This window comes from Suncus etruscus, chromosome 9 (genome assembly GCF_024139225.1).
Source record: "Suncus etruscus isolate mSunEtr1 chromosome 9, mSunEtr1.pri.cur, whole genome shotgun sequence".
NCBI classification, from domain to species: Eukaryota; Metazoa; Chordata; class Mammalia; order Eulipotyphla; family Soricidae; genus Suncus; species Suncus etruscus.
Window position 1 is genome coordinate 51,715,144 of NC_064856.1, and position 17,789 is coordinate 51,732,932.

The following is a 17,789-nucleotide window of genomic DNA, read 5'->3' on the forward strand; positions in this document are numbered from 1 at the left end:
TGGGTCAGGGGTTACTCCTTGCTCTATGCTCAGAAATCACCCCTGGGGTTTGGGGAGGCCCCATGCCAGAGGTCTTCTCCCAAGCCTGGGGAGTGCTAGGAGGCTTGGCAGGCCCCCAGCTGTCCTCCTCTTTCTCCCCTGGACTTTAGGCCTTCCCTGGGTGCCAGCTCAGATGGCCAGAAATGGGTTCAGGTGGACTCTTATGGGTCCTCAGGCTTCCCCCTCCCTCCGTACTCCAGGAGGGAGGTGCATGGAGAGGAGGGCGGGCAGATTTCTGGCTTCCGGTTTCCTCTTTGATTCTGGAGGCCAGCTCTTGCCAGGTATGGGGTTTGGGGAGCCCCCATGCTGGAGGTCTTCTCCCTAGCCTGGGGAGTGCTGGGATGCTTGGCAGGCCCCCAGTCATCCCCCTCTTTCTCCCCTGGACTCCAGGCCTTCCCTGGGTGCTGGTTCAGGTGGACTCTATAGAGGTCATCAAGCTTTTCCCCTACTTCTCCCTGCACTAATGGGAATGTGCTTTGAGAGGAGGGCGGGACGTTCTAGCACTGGTTTATGTTGGGACAGTCACTGGAAATTTTTTCTCCTTGGTCTCCTATTGATAGTATTGTATGCATATAGTTTATATATGCATAATATCCATCTTGTATGGATATTGTGACCTTGATACTGCCCTACAAAGCTCACTTCTAATCTTTTACTGCCTCAGTCCCAACCCTTATTTCCCCCCCATCATCTTCCCATGTAGGTGCAGCTCTTGACATAGAGTGATGAGTGCAGTTAGAAAAATAACTACACTGAAAACTATCATAACAATGTGAATGAATGAGGGAAATAGAAAGCCTGTCTTGAGTACAAGAGTGGGTGGGTTGGGGAGGAGGGAGATCTGGGAAATTGGTGGTGGGAATCTTGCACTGGTAAAGGGGGGTGTTCTTTACATGACTGTAATCATACAACTACAATCATATTTGTAATCATGGTGTTTAAATAAAGATAATTTAAAAAAAAAGAAATCGCCCCTAGCAGGCTCGGGGGACCATATGGAATGCCGGGATTCGAACCAACGTCCTACTGCATGCAAGGCAAACACCTTACCTCCATGCTATCTCTCCAGCCCCTGAAAAGATCTTTTTTAAGTTTTTTTAATCACCATGAGATAGTTATAAAGTTGTTCATGATAGTTTCAGTCATACAATGCCCAACATCCATCTCTTCACCAGTGCACATTTCTTGCCACCAAAGTCTCATTTCCCTGCCACTCTTCTTGCTTGCCTCTATGGCAGACATTTTCTCTTTCTCTTTTAGACACTGTGATTTGCAATATTGTTATTGAAGGAATATCATGTATATCACTTTACCTTCTTTTAGTAACCAGTTCTTGCCCAGTAATCATTTTTTTTCCTTGCTTTTTGGGCCATACCTGGAGACGCTTAGGGGTTACTCCTGGCTATGAGCTCAGAAATCGTTCCTGGCTTGGGGGACCATATGGGACACCAGGGGATCAAACTACGGTCCATCCTAGGTCAACGCATGCAGGGCAAACACCCTACCACTTGCACCATCGCTCCAGCCCCCAGAGTGATCATTTCTAATTATCTTGTCATAGTGATCTCTTCTCTGCCCTAACTGCACTCCTCCCCTTTTCGTGTGGCAAACTTTCTACCATGTACCAGTTTTCCTGGCCCTCATCTCTATGGTCTCTGGGTATTACCATACTATCATATATATATATATATAATATTATATATACTATACATGCATATGTATTATACATATATATTTCACAAGTGAATGTGATCATTCTATATCCCTTTCCTTCTGACTCATTTTGCTCAGCATAATACCCTCCATGTCTATCCATGTATAAGCAAATTTCATTTCATTTTCCCTAGCAGTTATGCAGTATTCCATTGTGTAGATATACCACAATTTCCTTATACACTCATCAGTTCTCAGACACTTGGGTTGTTTCCAGATTCTAGCTATTGTGAATAGTGCTGCAATGAACACAGGCGTGCAGGTACCGTTTCTGCATTGTATTTTTGTGTCCCTAGGTTGTATTCCCAAGGGAGGTATTGCTGGATCATATGGGAACTCAATTTCTAGTTTTTGAGGAATGTCCATGTTGTTTTCTAAAAAGGCTGAACCAGTCAACATTCTCACCAGTAGTGAATGAAAGTTCCTTTCTCTCTACATCCACACCAGCACTGGTTGTTCTTGTTCTTTGTGATGTGTACCAATCTCGGTGTGAGAGATCTTATTTGTATCTCCCTGATGACTAATGATGTTGAGCATTTTTCAAGTGCCTTTTGGCAATTTGAATTTCTTCTTTGAGGAAGTTTCTGTTCACCTCTTCTCCCCATTTCTGATGGGGTTAGACTTTTTTCTTGTAAACTTCTACCAATGCCTTTATATCTGTTACCCTTTACCAGAAGAGTATTGGGTAAATATAAACAGATCTTCCTCTTCAGCAATGAACTGCCTCAGCATCTTTGTCAAAAACCAATTAACTCAGGGCCAGAGAGATAGCACAATGGTAGGGCGTTTGCCTTGCACACAGCTGACCCAGGATGAACGGTGGTTCAAATCCTGGCATTTCATATGGTCCCCCCTGCCTGCCAGGAGCGATTTCTGAGCACAGAGCCAGGAAAAAAACCCTGAGCACCGCTGGGTGTGACTCAAAATCCAAACAAACACACAAATAATTAACTTTTTTTTTTTTTTTTTGGTTTTTGGGCCACACCCGGCGGCACTCAGGGGTTATTCCTGGCTATCTGCTCAGAAATAGCTCCTGGCAGGCACGGGGGACCATATGGGACACCCGGAATAGAACGAACCACCTTAGGTCCTGGATCGGCTGATTGCAAGGCAAACACCGCTGTACTATCTTCCGGGCCCAATTAACTTTTTTTTAAGTTAATTATTTGTGGGGCCGGAGAGATAGCGTGGAGGTAAGGCATTTGTCTTGCATGCAGAAGGTCGGTGGTTCAAATCCCAGCATCCCATATGGTCCCCCAAGTCTGCCAGGAGCAATTTCTGAGCATAGAGCCAAGAGTGGCCCCTGAGCGCTGCCAGGTGTGACCCAAAAACAAAAAACAAAAAAATTTGTTTCTGAATTGTCAATTTTGTTCATTAATCTATGTCTTTTTTTTTGGGGGGTGGGGCAGCAGAATGGAGCTATACTTAGCATTGTTCAGGGATTACTCCTGTCTCTGGGCACAGGGATTACTCCCAGTGATGTTTGGGGTGGTGCCAGGGATTGAACTGAGGTCAACCATGACCAGTGTACTAGTGCTCCAAACCCCTATATCTAACCTTATAGCAGATCTATACTGGGAAATTTCTTGGGGGGGGGGGTTGGGAGGAGCCACTCCCAGCACTTCTTGGGGAAACATACAGTATTAGACATCAAATCTGAGTTTTGCATGCAAAGCATGTATTACAGTCCTTTGAACTACCTTGCAAACCCTCTGTAGGAAATCTTTTTTTTGAAGGGGAGGCCCACACCCGGCAGTGCTCAGGGGTTACTCCTGTCTCTGCGCTCAAAAATTGCTCCTGGCAGGCTCAGGGGACCATATGGGATGCAAGAAAATAAACTCAGGTCCTTTCTGGGTTGGCAGAGTACAAGGCAAATGCCCTACCACTGTGCTATCTCTCTACCTCTATAGGAAATCTTTTTTTTTTTTTTTTTTTTTTTTTTTTTTTTTTTTTTTTTTTTGGTTTTTGGCCACACCCCGTGACGCTCAGGGGTTACTCCTGGCTATGCGCTCAGAAGTTGCTCCTGGCTTCTTGAGGGACCATATGGGATGCCGGGGGATCGAACCGCGGTCCGTCCTAGGCTAGCGCAGGCAAGGCAGGCACCTTACCTCCAGCGCCACCGCCCGGCCCATCTATAGGAAATCTTAATATGAAAAGTGATTTATGGGGCCGGCGAGGTGGCACTAGAGGTAAGGTGTGTGCCTTGCAAGCGCTAGCCAAGGAAAGATCGAGACCACGGTTCGATCCCCCAGCGTCCCATATGGTCCCCCCCAAGCCGGGGCAATTTCTGAGCGCTTAGCCAGGAGTAACCCCTGAGCATCAAATGGGTGTGGCCTGAAAAACCAAAAAAAAAAAAAAAACAGTGATTTATACATTTGGCAATTTCCTGAGAACTAAAGGATAATGACAAGGTATAAGTCATACAACTATTTTTGTAAATATTTTAAGCCTTGGTAAGGTATTTGGGATTGAGATGGTATTAATCTTAAATCTCATAAATTCTTTTATTAAATTTTGGACCATATCAACAATGCTCAGGGATTACTTCTGATAGTATTCAGGGAACCATATGGCATAATGGGGATTGAATCCAGCAGCATGGAACCTGTTGTACTATCTTTTTAGTCCCTGACTCTCAAAACCTTTTTTTTTTTTGTTTTGTTTTTGGATCACACCCGGTGGCGCTCAGGGGTTACTCCTGACTCCACGCTCAGAAATCACTCCTGGCAGGCTCAGTGGACCATATGGGATGCCAGGATTCAACCACCGACCTTCTGCAAGAAAGGCAAACGTCTTATATCCATGCTAACTCTCCGGCCCCTGAATCTCAAAATTCTAATGGAAAAAAATCTTTTTGTTTTGAATATAAAACAAGTTTTTATTTCCAATTACACTTGGAATGAACAAGTGCTCATTTGTTTCCAGTGAGCACTTGGAGGTGCTCAGAAACCACTTCTGGTAGGGCTCAATGGATCATATGGGATGTCAGTGATCAGACTCAGGTTGTCTGCATGCAAGGCAAACATCTTACTCATTGTATTATCACTTAGGCCCCCATTCCTAATTTATGGCAAAGTGTGTCAACCATTAGCCTGGGTCCCTGGTTGTTAAACCAAATAACTGGTGAGTCCATCAATACTGGAGTTTGATAGCTGGGTTAAGCCAAAGTTCTGATCTGTAACAGTTTTTTGTTTTGTTTTGTTTTGTTTTGTTTTGTTTTGTTTTCGGGTCACTGTCGGCAGAGCTCAGGGGCTACTCCTGGCTCTACGCTCAGAAATCGCCCTGGCAGGCTTGGGAGACCATATAGGATGCTGGGATTTGAACTATTGTTCTTCTACTTACAAGCAAACACCCTACCACTGTGCTGCTATCTCTCTGGCCCCCTGTAAGTTTTTTTGTTTGTTTGTTTGTTTTTTGTTTTGGGCCACACCCATTTGATGCTCAGGGGTTATTCCTGGCTAAGCGCTCAGAAATCGTCCCTGGCTTGGGGGGACCATATGGGACACTGGGGGATCGAACCGCGGTCCTTCCTTGGCTAGCGCTTGCAAGGTAGACCTTACCTCTAGCGCCACCTCTCTGGCCCCGCTGTAACAGTTTTTTTACAGACCAGCTTAAGTGTAGTGTCCTGACCACCAAACAATATAGTGCCCAAATCAATGCAACTGCCATACAATTAGGCCACAGATTGAAGAACAGGTGTGAAGGTGCCTTTTGAAGTAGTGCAGATTTTATTACCACACAACCTAGCCTTTTTGTTTTGGTTTTGTTTTTGTTTTGGGTCACACCCAGCAGCACTCAGGGGATACTCTGCACTCAGAAATCGCTCCTGGCAGACATGGGGGCTAAATGGGATGCCAGAATTCAAACCACTGTCCATTGTAGATCGGCTGCTTGCAAGGCAAATGCCCTACCGCTGTGCTATCTCTCTGACCCCCACAACCTAGCTTTTAAAAACAGCTACAAACTACTTAATGTGAGAACACAGGCAGAAATATGCCAATAATTGGTGTAGCACCTGCTCTCCAAGCCTATTTGGGCTTCTACGCTTAGATAGACCCACACAGGACCAGTTCTTCAGGGAACCCTGCATTATTCATGCAAGATACATGTTTATACACTACTCCAGGGGAAACCTTGTTCTCAATAATTGTTTAGGTGAATTGAAGGGTACAGCAGGTAAGGCACTTGTGTTGTATGCAGCACACTTCAGTTCAATCCTCAGTACCACATATGGCCACCCAACCACAGAGCCAGGAGTAAGCTCTGAGCACTGCTGGTGTGGCCCCAAATAATCAATGTCAAGTTTAAGACCCTGACTGGCAGATAGTATAGTACTTGGTTATTAGGTATCCACTGTTGGAGGGGATACCTGCTCCTAAAGGTGCCCTTTTCTACAAATCACATCCCACCAGTTTCTTCCCTTCTGTTTTTTTTTTTTGGGGGGGGTCACACCCAGCAGCACTCAGGGGTTCCTCCTGGCTCTGCTCAGAAATCGCTCCTGGCAGGCTTGGGGGACCATATAGGATGCCAGAATTCGAACCACCATCCTTCTGCATGGAAGGCAAACACCTTGCCTCCATGCTATCTCTCCGGCCCCACTTCCCTTCTGTTTTATGACAAGTTAAGCAAAGGACAGATTATTCAACTGAGGGAGGCTACAATTCAAATGGTAAAATAAACCCTGGATTTGCCTCTAGATTACCCCTATCATGAAACACAAAATTGAAAACAATGTATGGCCAAGGTCATGAGACTCACTGAGCATCTGCAAAGTTCATAGCATATCACAGAGTTGAGAACAGTCTGTCTTCCTGGCTTCAGTTAAGAGGCACTGAGATGCAAATTGTTTACATTTCCATTCCCATCCAATAATTCACACGACATGCATGGGCTTTCTGGTTTATTCAAATAATTGGTCCACATGTGTATTCAGAACTAAAGGGCTGGGAGTTAGAGGCTGTCCAGGTCTGGGAAACTGCAGGGAGCTCAAAGAAACAACCAGAGTAGCACCAAGGTGGGGCCAAGCAAAAGAGGGGCTCCACGAAGCTCAGATCCACTCATGGCGTCAGCATAGAACCTGGCCACCTCTTCATTGGGGTTGCCCTGGGCTGGGTCAAACCACATCTGGATGCAGCGGCCACTGCCTCGGCTATAATTGCTGACCTTGTAGGAGTGACTCCAAATCTCATTGCATAGGTCAGCTGGGGTAGGGAAATAGAAATCGAAGCGATGGCAAGCGGCTTGCACTGGACACTGGTTAAAGCCTGGAGGGAGAACAAAAATCTTTAGCCAATAGACTTTAGACTGGCACTGTTCTACCTCATGTGTCTCATTTTTTTCGTTGTTGTTTGTTTTGGTCCACACCAAGCAGTTTATTTACTCCCAGCTCTGCTCTCAGGATCACTCCTGAGTAGGCAAGGAACCATATGGAGTGCCAGGGACCTAACCCAGGTAAGTTGTGTTCAAGGCAAACTCCCTATCCACTATCCTACTGCTCCAGCCCCTCTGACCCCTCATCTGTACTGACCAGAGCCCCACACTTCTACTTCTAATTCCTACCCTCCCTGGCCCAAGCCCAACCGTCACCTGAGGTCCAGTTCCAGCCCTTGTGCCAGTTGCTCTTGCAGGTATAGGAAGTTTGACAATCCTTCCACCAGAGCTCACAATCTTCCTTGCACAGTGGTACATCCAGGATTCTTTCTTTGCGCCAGCTCTGGTCAACTGGCTGGATCCAGGGCCCCAGGTTGGGAGAACACTCATACAGGCAGGTGTCCTGGATGAAGTGCCGTTTGCACTTTGGTGTCATCTTAATGGGACAATGGTCCCAATTAAAATTATACAGGTATGAAATATCCTTATGAGCTTCCTGGCTGGTATTGACGGAGCAACAAGAGTTTTGCTTCCAGGGACTGCACTGCAAAGGGAAGACAAGAGACTAAACCCCACATCCCACAAACACAGTATAGTACAGATATGGTGTGTGTATATGGATAGAATCTCCAATGGACTGGACCTGCTGTGAGTGGGGGGAGGCTCTTGAGACAGTGAGATCCCAGGAGAACATCCTTGCCCCAAGATACAAAACTTATTTCAAGCCATCGTTGAACAACTACTAACCCAAGCCTGGGTGCTTTTTTAGAAATCACAATGACTGCTTGTGTCAGGATAATCACTTTTAGAAGTAGGAAACAGGGAGAAGGAAAGCACTTTATAAAATGGAGCAATTAAGCCTCATGAGAAATGTGGTAAAGATTTAGGCATGTGAAAAGAGAAAATCAATTGAACCCCAAAATAGTTTTAATTAGAGATTTTAATACTTTAAAAAAATATTTTGCGGGGGTCCAGAGAGATAGGACAGCGGTAGGGTGTTTGCCTTGCACGCAGCCCCTGGGATGGACCCAAGTTCGATTCCCAGCATCCCATTTGTTCCTCTGAACCTGCCAGGAGAAATTTCTGAGCGCAGAGCCAGGAGTAACTTCTGTGCACCACCAGGTGTGGCCCCAAAACAAACAAGCAGAAATTTGCAGTGTTAAGGATCAAGCTCAATCAAACCAAACCAAAATAATTCTTGTATAGAAGCGTGACCCCAAAGCAAAAAAGGAGAGAAGGGGCTGGACTGATAGTATAGTGGGTACTGTAGGGAGAGGACAGAGAATATAGCAGGGAGGGTGATTATCTTGCATATGGGCAACCTGGGTTCACCTGGCACTGTGTATGATCTCAAACATCACCAGGAGTGATCCCTGAGTGCAGAACCCGTAGTAAGTCCTGAGCACCACCAGGTGTGACCCAAATGTGAAGAAAGGAAGAAGGAAGGGAGGGAGGGAGGGAAGGAGGGAGGGAGGGAGGGAGGAAGGAAGGAAGGAAGGAAGGAAGGAAGGAAGGAAGGAAGGAAGGAAGGAAGGAAGGAAGAAGGAAGGAAGGAAGGAGGAAGAAGGGAGGGAGAGGGAGGGAGGGAGGAAGGAAGGAAGGAAGGAAGGAAGGAAGGAAGGAAGGAAGGAAGGAAGGAAGGAAGGAAGGAAGGAGGGAGGGAAGGAGGGAGGGAGGGAAGAAAGGGAGGAGAAAGGGAGGAAGAAAGGAAGGAGAAAGGGAGGAAGAAAGGAAGGAGGAAGGTAGGAAAGAAGGAAGGAAGGAGGGAAGAAAGGAAGGAAAGGAAAGGAGGGAGGGAGAGAAGGAGGGAAGGAAGGAGGGAGAGGAGGAAAGGAAGGAAGAAAGGAGGGAGAGAAGGAAGGAAGGAAGGAGGGAAAGGAGGGAAGAAAGGAAGGGAGGAAGGAAGGGAGGACGGACGGACGGAAGGAAGGAAGGAAGGAAGGAAGGAAGGAAGGAAGGAAGGAAGGAAGGAAGGAAGGAAGGAAGGAAGGAGGGAAGGATCTGAGGAAATTCTAAATCAAGGTTTCTGGAACGATCCCAAGTTATCTCACCAGCAAGTTGTTTCACAGGCGTGTCCTGGACTCAAGTGTTTCAAAATGAACACAAGAGACAAAAAGGAAAGGTTTGGTCTTGGAATTTGGGGTTTTGGCTTTGGTTTCTGGGCCACATCCAGGGACCTTGCAGGACCATAAGTGGCTCCTGCATACTAAACATTTGCTCCAACCCTTCCAGTTAACTCCAGGGCCCCACACACTCGAACTTTGACCACTATCTGCTAGCTAAGTCACACTAAGAAAGTTTTTATAAAGAAATGTAGGTTGGGGGCCAGTGAGGTGGCGCTAGAGGTAAGGTGTCTGCCTTGCAAGCGCTAGCCAAGGAAGGACCTCGGTTCGATCCCCGCGTCCCATATGGTCCCCCCAAGCCAGGGGCAATTTCTGAGTGCTTAGCCAGGAGTAACCCTTGAGCATCAAATGGGTGTGGCCCGAAAAAACAAAACAAAAAAAAAGAAATGTAGGTTGGTGAGATAGTACAGAAGTCAGAGTGCTTGTCTTGCATGCAGCTGACCTAGGTTCAGTCCTTTGCACCCCATTTGGTCCCCTGAGCCCTACCCAGAAATGATCCCTGAACTCTGAGCTAGGAGTAAGCCCTGAGCACAGGACACAAACACACGTCCCTCAAAACAAAAGTTGTCGATGAAAACTGAGAATACAATGGTTTGCCTTAGAAGTGGCTTCCGGGCCCGGAGAGATAGCACAGCGGCATTTGCCTTGCAAGCAGCCGATCCAGGACCAAGGTGGTTGGTTCAAATCCCGGTGTCCCATATGGTCCCCCGTGCCTGCCCGGAGCTATTTCTGAGCAGACAGCCAGAAATAACCCCTGAGCATACCGGGTGTGGCCCAAAAACCAAAAAAAAAAAAAAAAAAGTATTTAGCTTTTGGGCCCGGAGAGATAGCACAGCGGTGTTTGCCTTGCAAGCAGCCCATCCAGGACCAAAGGTGGTTGGTTCAAATCCTGGTGTCCCATAATGTCCCCCGTGCCTGCCTGGAGCTATTTCTGAGCAGACAGCCAGGAGTAACCCCTGAGCACTGCCGGGTGTGACCCAAAAAAACAAAAACAAAAACAAAAACAAACAAACAAACAAAAAAAAGAAGTGGCTTCCCAGGTTAGTTAACCAGTACCACATATGGTCTCCCGAACCAGACCAGGATGTAAGCTTTGAACACAGCCAGGAGTCTCTTTCAAACAAAATATATATATAACTGGGCTGGAGAGATAGCACAGCAGTAGGGCGTTTGCCTTGCAAGTAGCCAATCCAGGAGGGATGGTGGTTTGAATTGCAGCAACCCATCTGGTCCCCCAAGCCTGCCAGGAGTGATTTTTGAGCGCAGAGCCAGAAGTAACACCCTGAGTGATGCCGGGTGTGACCCAAAACAAACAAAAATATATATAACAAAAATAATAATAGTAATAAAAATTATTGTCATAGGAAGGAGACAGCAAGTGCAATGGGGTAGAATAGAGAGTGATGGAAGGGCTGACACCACTGCTGATAGCTCCTCTTGCCCTTGCCTTGAGCATTTGGGGCTGACAGAAGCATCCTCTTCTCTGCTCCTTGGATAGCTCAGAGCCAGTATAAACTCTGAAACCAAAATTACCCTCATTGGAGCAGGAGCAATAGCACAGTGGTAGGGCATTAGCCTTGCATGCGGCAGACCCGGGTTCGATTCCTGGCATCCAGTAAGGTCCCCGGAGCCTGCCAGAAGGAGCTCAAAGCCAGGAGTAAGCCCTGAGTGCCGCCAGGTGTGGACCCTCCCCTCCAAAAAAAATTACCCTCACCTCCACCTCAAAAAGGGCTCCAGGCTATTTCCCAGACTCCTTTGTGGCCTACTTTCTGATGTGCATAATGCGGAAAAACAACGGAGCCAGAAGCTGCTGGCACTGCATGGGGCACACTCCATGCCAAATCGTTGGTTCTCGGCTCTCGGGACTAGAAAGGACAAGGAAGACAGTTGCCCTGCACACATCTAAGCCGGGCTTGATCCCCAGTTTTCCATATTTCGATAGTTCCTGAGCACTGCCAGGAGTAATTCCTGAGTGTAGTCAGGAATAACCTCTGAGCATAGCTGGGTGTCTCACACACAAACACACAAAACAATCACTGATCGTCTTTGTGCAAAGGAAGGCCTTCTGGAAGTTTCCCTTCTCCAGCATGGAGGGACACCCTAAATCCTGCCTTCCACTTCCTTCCGGAGTTAGCCCCTCCCACTGATCACCCCTCTACCCACCTGCTGGTGCAGCTGGTCTTCAGGGCCTGGCTTCTCCTTATGGTGCTTGGAGTTCATGCAGACATTTAGAAGGTCGGTCCTGGGCTGCGCAGCTTGAACCATGGTCCCCCATACAAGCAGGAATAGCAGCTGTGGAGTCACCCCTCTGGCCATGTCTGTCGCTGAAGCAAGTGCGGTGGTCAGTGGCACTTAGGAAGGGCCTCCAGGTATGGGAAGAGGCCCATGGGAGGAGTCTCCTTCAGGCCACTCCCTACCAGGTCAGCTCTTCCTCCAGAGCCTCGGAAGAGTGGGAGGCAGACACTATTGGCAGGCTTAACCCCAGGAGGCCTCACCAGCTTCCTGTGATCAAAGGATCTAGTGACTAAAGGGACTGGCTGGAAGGGAAGGAACCTAAAAGGTCACTGACATTCTGGTAGTGGGTGTGGTGTTGGACTGTGATGTACCTAGAAGTTTGTGATTAAGCAATTTAAATCACTGGTGCCTAAGTGAAAATAAATTGGGTGGGAGAGCTAAGCAAGAGTGGAGGGCTTGGTCTAGTGATAGCACAGCGGTAGGCTTTGCCTTGCATGCAGATGATCCGGGACAGACCGGTTCCATCCCTGGCATCCCATATGGTCCTCTGAGCCTGCCAGGAGCGACTTATGAGCAGAGCCACGAGTAACCCCTAAACGCTGTCGAGTGTAGCCCAAAATCCAAAAACAAACCAAAAAAAGAGGCTCTGGTCAGATATGTGGCTGACCTGAGTTCGATTCTTGCACCACATGGTATATGGTATATGGTTCCCCTCACTTAAGTGATCCTTAAGTGCACAGTTCTGAACACTGTGAGGTGTGCTCACCCCCACAACGAAAATAAATAATTATTTTCTGTGGTCTATGAGCCACACCACCAGTTACTCCTGGTAGGCTCGGGACCATATGGGATGCCATATGCAAGGCAAAGGCCCTACCTGCTGTGCTATCTCTCCAGCCCCTAAATAAATAATTTTAAAGTCTACAGAAGAAATGAAAAAGCTAAAATTGGACTGCAGATAAAGTGCCATGTCATCCTTGTTGGAAATCTTTAGAGCTATGTTTCAGAATTCAGTTTTTGGAGGATTTCATAATGAATTATGCTACATAGATTACAGGGTTTATAGATACACGCACTCAAACGTCAAGCTCACATCGTCAAAAATAGTTCCACTCATGGAACAAAGTAAACTATAATAACAACACATACATTTTCAGAGTGACACATACATTTTCAGAGTGGATTTGATGCCAAATTATTTTTAGTCAAAGCTTTACACAGGCTAGAGTGATAGTGCAGTGGATAAGGCCCTTGCCTTGCACACGGCTGACGTAGATTTAATCCCCAGAATCCATTATGGTCTCCAAAGCTCCACCAGGAGTGATTCCTGAGTACAGAGCTAAGAGTAACCCCCGGGCATCACTAGGTATGACCCCAAAACTAAACCAAAACAGAATAACATTACATATTGGGTTTGAATCCAGGCAATACACACAAACCCTTGATTATATTTGGCCTCTCCAAAGATCCATTAACCTGAGTGAAATCATAGGGCAGGGACTCATGGTAGGCATATGCAACTTGCCAGGATAGTCCCTGAGGTCTTGGGGAGATCCTGAATCTCCTGTCACAGAAATCAGCTCCTATCAGCCTTCAGGATACCCCAAACTTCTGAATTCAGACTCTGAGGTAGGAACTTTTCGACTGTTCCCCTACCCCATGGCCAGATGCCTGATCCTACAATACTCAGTATTCATTTCCCAAGCTTTTTTAGGTATCTTATAATCAAATAATTAAAGGGGTTTTTGCACAAAAAAAAAAAAAAAAGTGGGGGGGTTTGCAACTTTATCCTTTCTTCAATTCCACAGTATCAAAATTTAGGCTTTCTTGAGTTAGCTTTTGCTAAAACCAACCACCTGAGAGAGTTTACTTTAAATTTATCTGTGGTGCAAGAAATCCGAAAAATCTGCAACATGCAAGACATGCACCTTAATCTTTCTACTACTTCTCAGGTATGCTTTTTGTGGGGGGTGGTGGTGGGAGGAGTGCTGCTGCATCATGCCTGGTCATGCTCAAGGGTTGTTCCTGGTTCTGTACTAGGGAATGACTCCTGGCTATGCCCATGAACCATATGTGGTGCCAGGAATTGAATCCTCGTCATCTGCCTATAGGTCACATGCTTTTACACTTTACCCTACTGCTTTACTCTTACTCCATTCTCCCCAGCCCTCAGATCTGCTCTTTTGGAATTTTTTGGGGGGTGAGGTCATTCTCTAAAGTGTTACTTATTATCACCTTTTCACCTCACAGATATGCATCATTTCCTGAAAATTTTCTAGAATATGTATAAACCATTTTGTTACCCATTTAGGTCTGGGTTCCTAAAAATCAAATCCTACTCCACTTCCTCTTTTCAAAGTTTGATTTCCAGCCCATGCTAATGTACATCCTTTCTATTTATTGGCTTTTTTGTTTGTTTGTTTGTTTGTTTTGTTTTGGGGGCCTGAATTTTAAATTTGCTCTGAATTTTAAAACTCCTCTTTTCTAGTCAGTTGTTTTTTCTGCTTTTTTGATATCAGCCTCCATTAAAGCCCATTCTCCAACCACAAATGGCTAAAGCTTCTGTGTGAGCAACAAACCTAATCTGTAATGCAGGAGCGATAGCACAGTGGGCAGGGTGCTTGCCTTGCAAGCTGCCAACCTGGGTTCAATCACCAGCATCCTCTGTGGTCCCCTGCACACCACCAGGAGTGATTCCTAAGTGCAGAGTTGAGAGTAACCTCTAAGCATTGCTGCATGTGGCCCAAAAACTAAAAACAAACAAACATGGGGCCCCTATGGATCAATAGTACAACAGGTAGGGTATTGCTAGGTGTGGCATCCAAAAAAAAACCTTAGTCTGCCTCCTCTAAGCCCCTCCCCTCCATTGGGCAGAAGGAGGTCCTTTGTTGCACCTCCTAGATGAGGTCTTCAGCAAGGAGGTATCCAGCCTGCCCTGCCCTCCAGGCTTCCAGTAACTCTGAATTTAAATTTCCCCCTTTACACCTCACCCCTCACTCTTCCAATTACATCATCCATTCTTCCATTTACTCTCCCAGTAAAAATCCATTCTCTTACTTACTGATTATTTCTAGGACTTAAATCATTCCTTTTTTGATACAGAACTTGCTGCTTACGTCTGAGAACCCAAGACCAACTGGGGGACACCAAATAATTTTATGAATCAGGGTCCTTGGAAAAACGAAGTCTAGCAGATGAGGACATAGGATTCCAGCTCATTCTGCCCCCATTTAGCCCTCATATATACCTCCTACTTAAGTGTGAGAAAACATCTCCTTAATAACCCTCAAGTCAAGATAGTCCTCTGGGTTAAAAAATATTTTTTTAGGGCCCGGAGAGATAGCACAGCCACGTTTGCCTTGCAAGCAGCTGATCCAGGACCAAAGGTGGTTGGTTCAAATCCCGGTGTCCCATATGGTCCCCCCGTGCCTGCCAGGAGCTATTTCTGAGCAGACAGCCAGGAGTAACCCCTGAGCAACGCCAGGTGTGGCCCAAAAACCAAATATATATATATATATTTTAAACAATGCAAGCTGCAAATGTGTGCCCACGCAGGATAGGAAATTACTCTGATTTTAATGCTATACAATAAAGGTGCTTACTGAAGGGCCAGCAGATAAGAGGGTAAAGTATTTGGTAGGGCATTTGTCTTGTATGCGGCCAACCCAGGAGGGACCCAGTTCGATTCCCAGCATCCCATATGGTCCCCTGAGCCAGGAGTGATTTCTGAGTACAGAGCCAGGAGTAACCCCTGAGCATCACCGGGTGTGATCCAAAAAACAAAATAAGTAAATAAAAATTAAAAATAGGGGCCCATGGGGCCGGAGAGATAGCATGGAGGTAAGGCATTTGCCTTTCATGCAGAAGGTCATTGGTTCGAATCCCGGCATCCAAAGCCTGCCAGGAGCGATTTCTGAGCGTAGAGCCAGAAGTAACCCCTGAGCACTGCTGGGTGTGACCCAAAAAACAAAATAAATAAATAAATAAATAGGGGCCCGTGCAGTGATGCAGGGCGTAAGGCCTTGCCCGAGCTAGCCTAGGACAGACCACGGTTCAGTCCCTCGGTGTCCTATACAGTCCCCCAAGCCAGGAGCAATTTCTGAGCTCATAGCCAGGAGTAACCCCTGAGCATCACCAGGTGTGGCCGAAAAACCAAAATAATAATAATAATAATAATAATAATAATAATAATAATAAATTCAAAAATAATTAAAAATAAAGAAGTTGAACTGGAGCGACAGTACAGCAGTAGGGCGCCTTACAAACTGTTGACCCAGGACTGACCCTGTTTTAATTCCTGGTATCAAATATGGTCCCCCTAGCCTGCTAGGAGCAATTTCTGAGCAGAGCCAGGAGTAACCTCTGAGCACCACTGGGTGTGGCCCAGAAAACCTAAATAAATAAACAAATAAAAATAAAAGAGTTGGGGCCGGTGAGGTGGCGCTAGAGGTAAGGTGTCTGCCTTGCAAGCGCTAGCCAAGGAAGGACCAAGGTTCGATTCCCCCACCCCCGGCGTCCCATATGGTCCCCCCAAGCCAGGGGCGATTTCTGAGCGCTTAGCCAGGAATAACCCCTGAGCATCAAACGGGTGTGACCCAAAAACCAAAAAAAAATAAAGTAAAATAAAATAAAAGAGTTAACCGGTCCCCTTACTCTGAGCTGCTGTGGCTAGTTGAAACAGGCTGCCAAGGACAATAGAATCTCATTCCTTGCATTTGACCTTGCTGGACAGAGGTCACTGTTAACAATCTGGGTTGTTGTTTTTTTTTTCAGGCCACACCCATTTGATGCTCAGGGGTTACTCCTGGCTAAGCGCTCAGAAATTGCTTCTGGCTTGGGGGGACCATATGGGACACCGGGAGATCGAACCGTGGTCGCGATCTTTCCTTGGCTAGCGCTTGCAAGGCAGACACCTTACCTCTAGCGCCACCTCGCCGGCCCCCCAATCTGGTTTTATTGTGATAAATTACCACATTTGAACTTGGAGGAAAATAACTGCTAGTATTTTTAAGCTTTTCTCATGTGAAGGGCCAAAATGGAAGAGTCTTCATTCCTCCATGGGGAAGCCTCAACAAGCAAGAGCCAGCTTAGTTCAACATGGAATCAGTTGGGCACAGATTGAGGATGTGCCCAAGTCACATAACAGGGACCCCAGATCTGTCTCAAGACCTTCAAGGCTATACATATAGCTTCGGTTATATGTTGGGTGGGGACCTTCACCACACCTCTCAGTGCTCAGGGCAAATTCCTTGTTTTGTGCTCAGGAGAGATCCCTGAAGGTGCCGGGAATCAAACCAAGATCACTGTGCGAAAGGAAAAATGCCTTAACCTGTATACTATCTCTCTGGCCCCTGTCCTTCAGCTTTTGTCCCTTGTACCTTTGCTCTGAGGCTATGATGGGATAACAGAGGGGGAGTGCTTGCCCATATATCCTCTGAGCCCCACCAGGAGTGATTCCTAAGCATAAAGTCAGGAGTAAGGGCTGACTGCCAGGTGTGGCTCCCCAAAAAACCCTAAAGTAAGAATTTAAGATTCTCTTCCTCTGTCTGCATACTTTATTACTCTGCAAGCCCTCCCACCTTCCTGTCAGCAGCAACTGCCAACTTACCCCCTTGCCTCATTCCTGTATCTCTGGGCTCTAGATCCTAGATGACATTCCTTGGAGTTTAACCTTGAGCAGGCCAGGCTTGTGCCTAACCCACAGACTCCAGATTTTTGATTTTCTGCCCTGCTGGTTCTTCCTTGAGTAAAGTGGACCCTCCCAGTCTACCAGATTTTTTCAAACCTAAGGAAGGTCCAGGTGCCCTATGATGGGATAGAGCATGCATACCTGAGGAGGTTGTTCTACTTGAGGAGGTGGCTCTCAGCAGTCTCACACTTACTGGCCTACAGCTGAACTCCAGGAGACTTCTGCATTTAGTGGCCTAGGAGACGGGGCAGGAGAGCAGCCAGTGGGAATGGAGCCCAGGAATGAAGCTTGGGATCGAGCGAAGGCCACTCAGCAGTTAATTATTGCACGTGGGAACCAGTCAGATCCCAGTTTATGTGTGTTGGGGGATGCTGGGAGAATAGAGGAGGCTATTAATAGTGATTAATAGGCCAATGTGCAAATGTCCCAAAACTCAGGTATCACTGGGATCCTTTTAAATAATGTTGGCAAGGGCCACTGTAATAATACAGCATAGGGCATTTGCCTTGCATGCATCCAACACTGGTTGGATCCCCAAGAACAGTCAGGAGTAAACCCTGACTGCTGCTGAGTGTGGCCCCAAAAATAAAATGAATGTATAAATAAGTAATCTGGGCAGA

General features: G+C 46.6%; 1 protein-coding gene across 2 annotated transcripts; it reads right to left on the reverse strand.

Moving 5' to 3' along the window:
* Positions 1-6,635: 6,635 nt before the first annotated feature.
* On the reverse strand, positions 6,636-17,368 carry LOC126018283 (folate receptor alpha-like). 2 transcript variants are annotated; one of them, XM_049780430.1, is made up of 4 exons: positions 17,311-17,368; positions 11,409-11,569; positions 7,339-7,666; positions 6,636-7,016 (listed from the first exon to the last, which is right to left on the reverse strand). In XM_049780430.1, the coding sequence occupies exons 2-4, from the start codon at positions 11,559-11,561 to the stop codon at positions 6,739-6,741; spliced, it is 759 nt and encodes a 252-aa protein (XP_049636387.1). In that variant the 5' UTR covers positions 11,562-11,569; positions 17,311-17,368; the 3' UTR covers positions 6,636-6,738. The 2 variants fall into 2 exon arrangements, with proteins under 2 accessions (XP_049636387.1, XP_049636386.1); XM_049780429.1 differs by lacking the exon at positions 17,311-17,368 and adding an exon at positions 17,089-17,168.
* Positions 17,369-17,789: the final 421 nt, after the last annotated feature.

Coding starts and splice junctions, on each gene's coding strand:
- LOC126018283 (XM_049780429.1), bottom strand. Junction 7,667..11,408: donor AAGACCAGCTGCACCAGCAG/GTGGGTAGAGGG, acceptor TTCCCTTTGCAG/TGCAGTCCCTGGAAGCAAAA. Junction 7,017..7,338: donor GGGCTGGAACTGGACCTCAG/GTGACGGTTGGG, acceptor TTCTCCCTCCAG/GCTTTAACCAGTGTCCAGTG.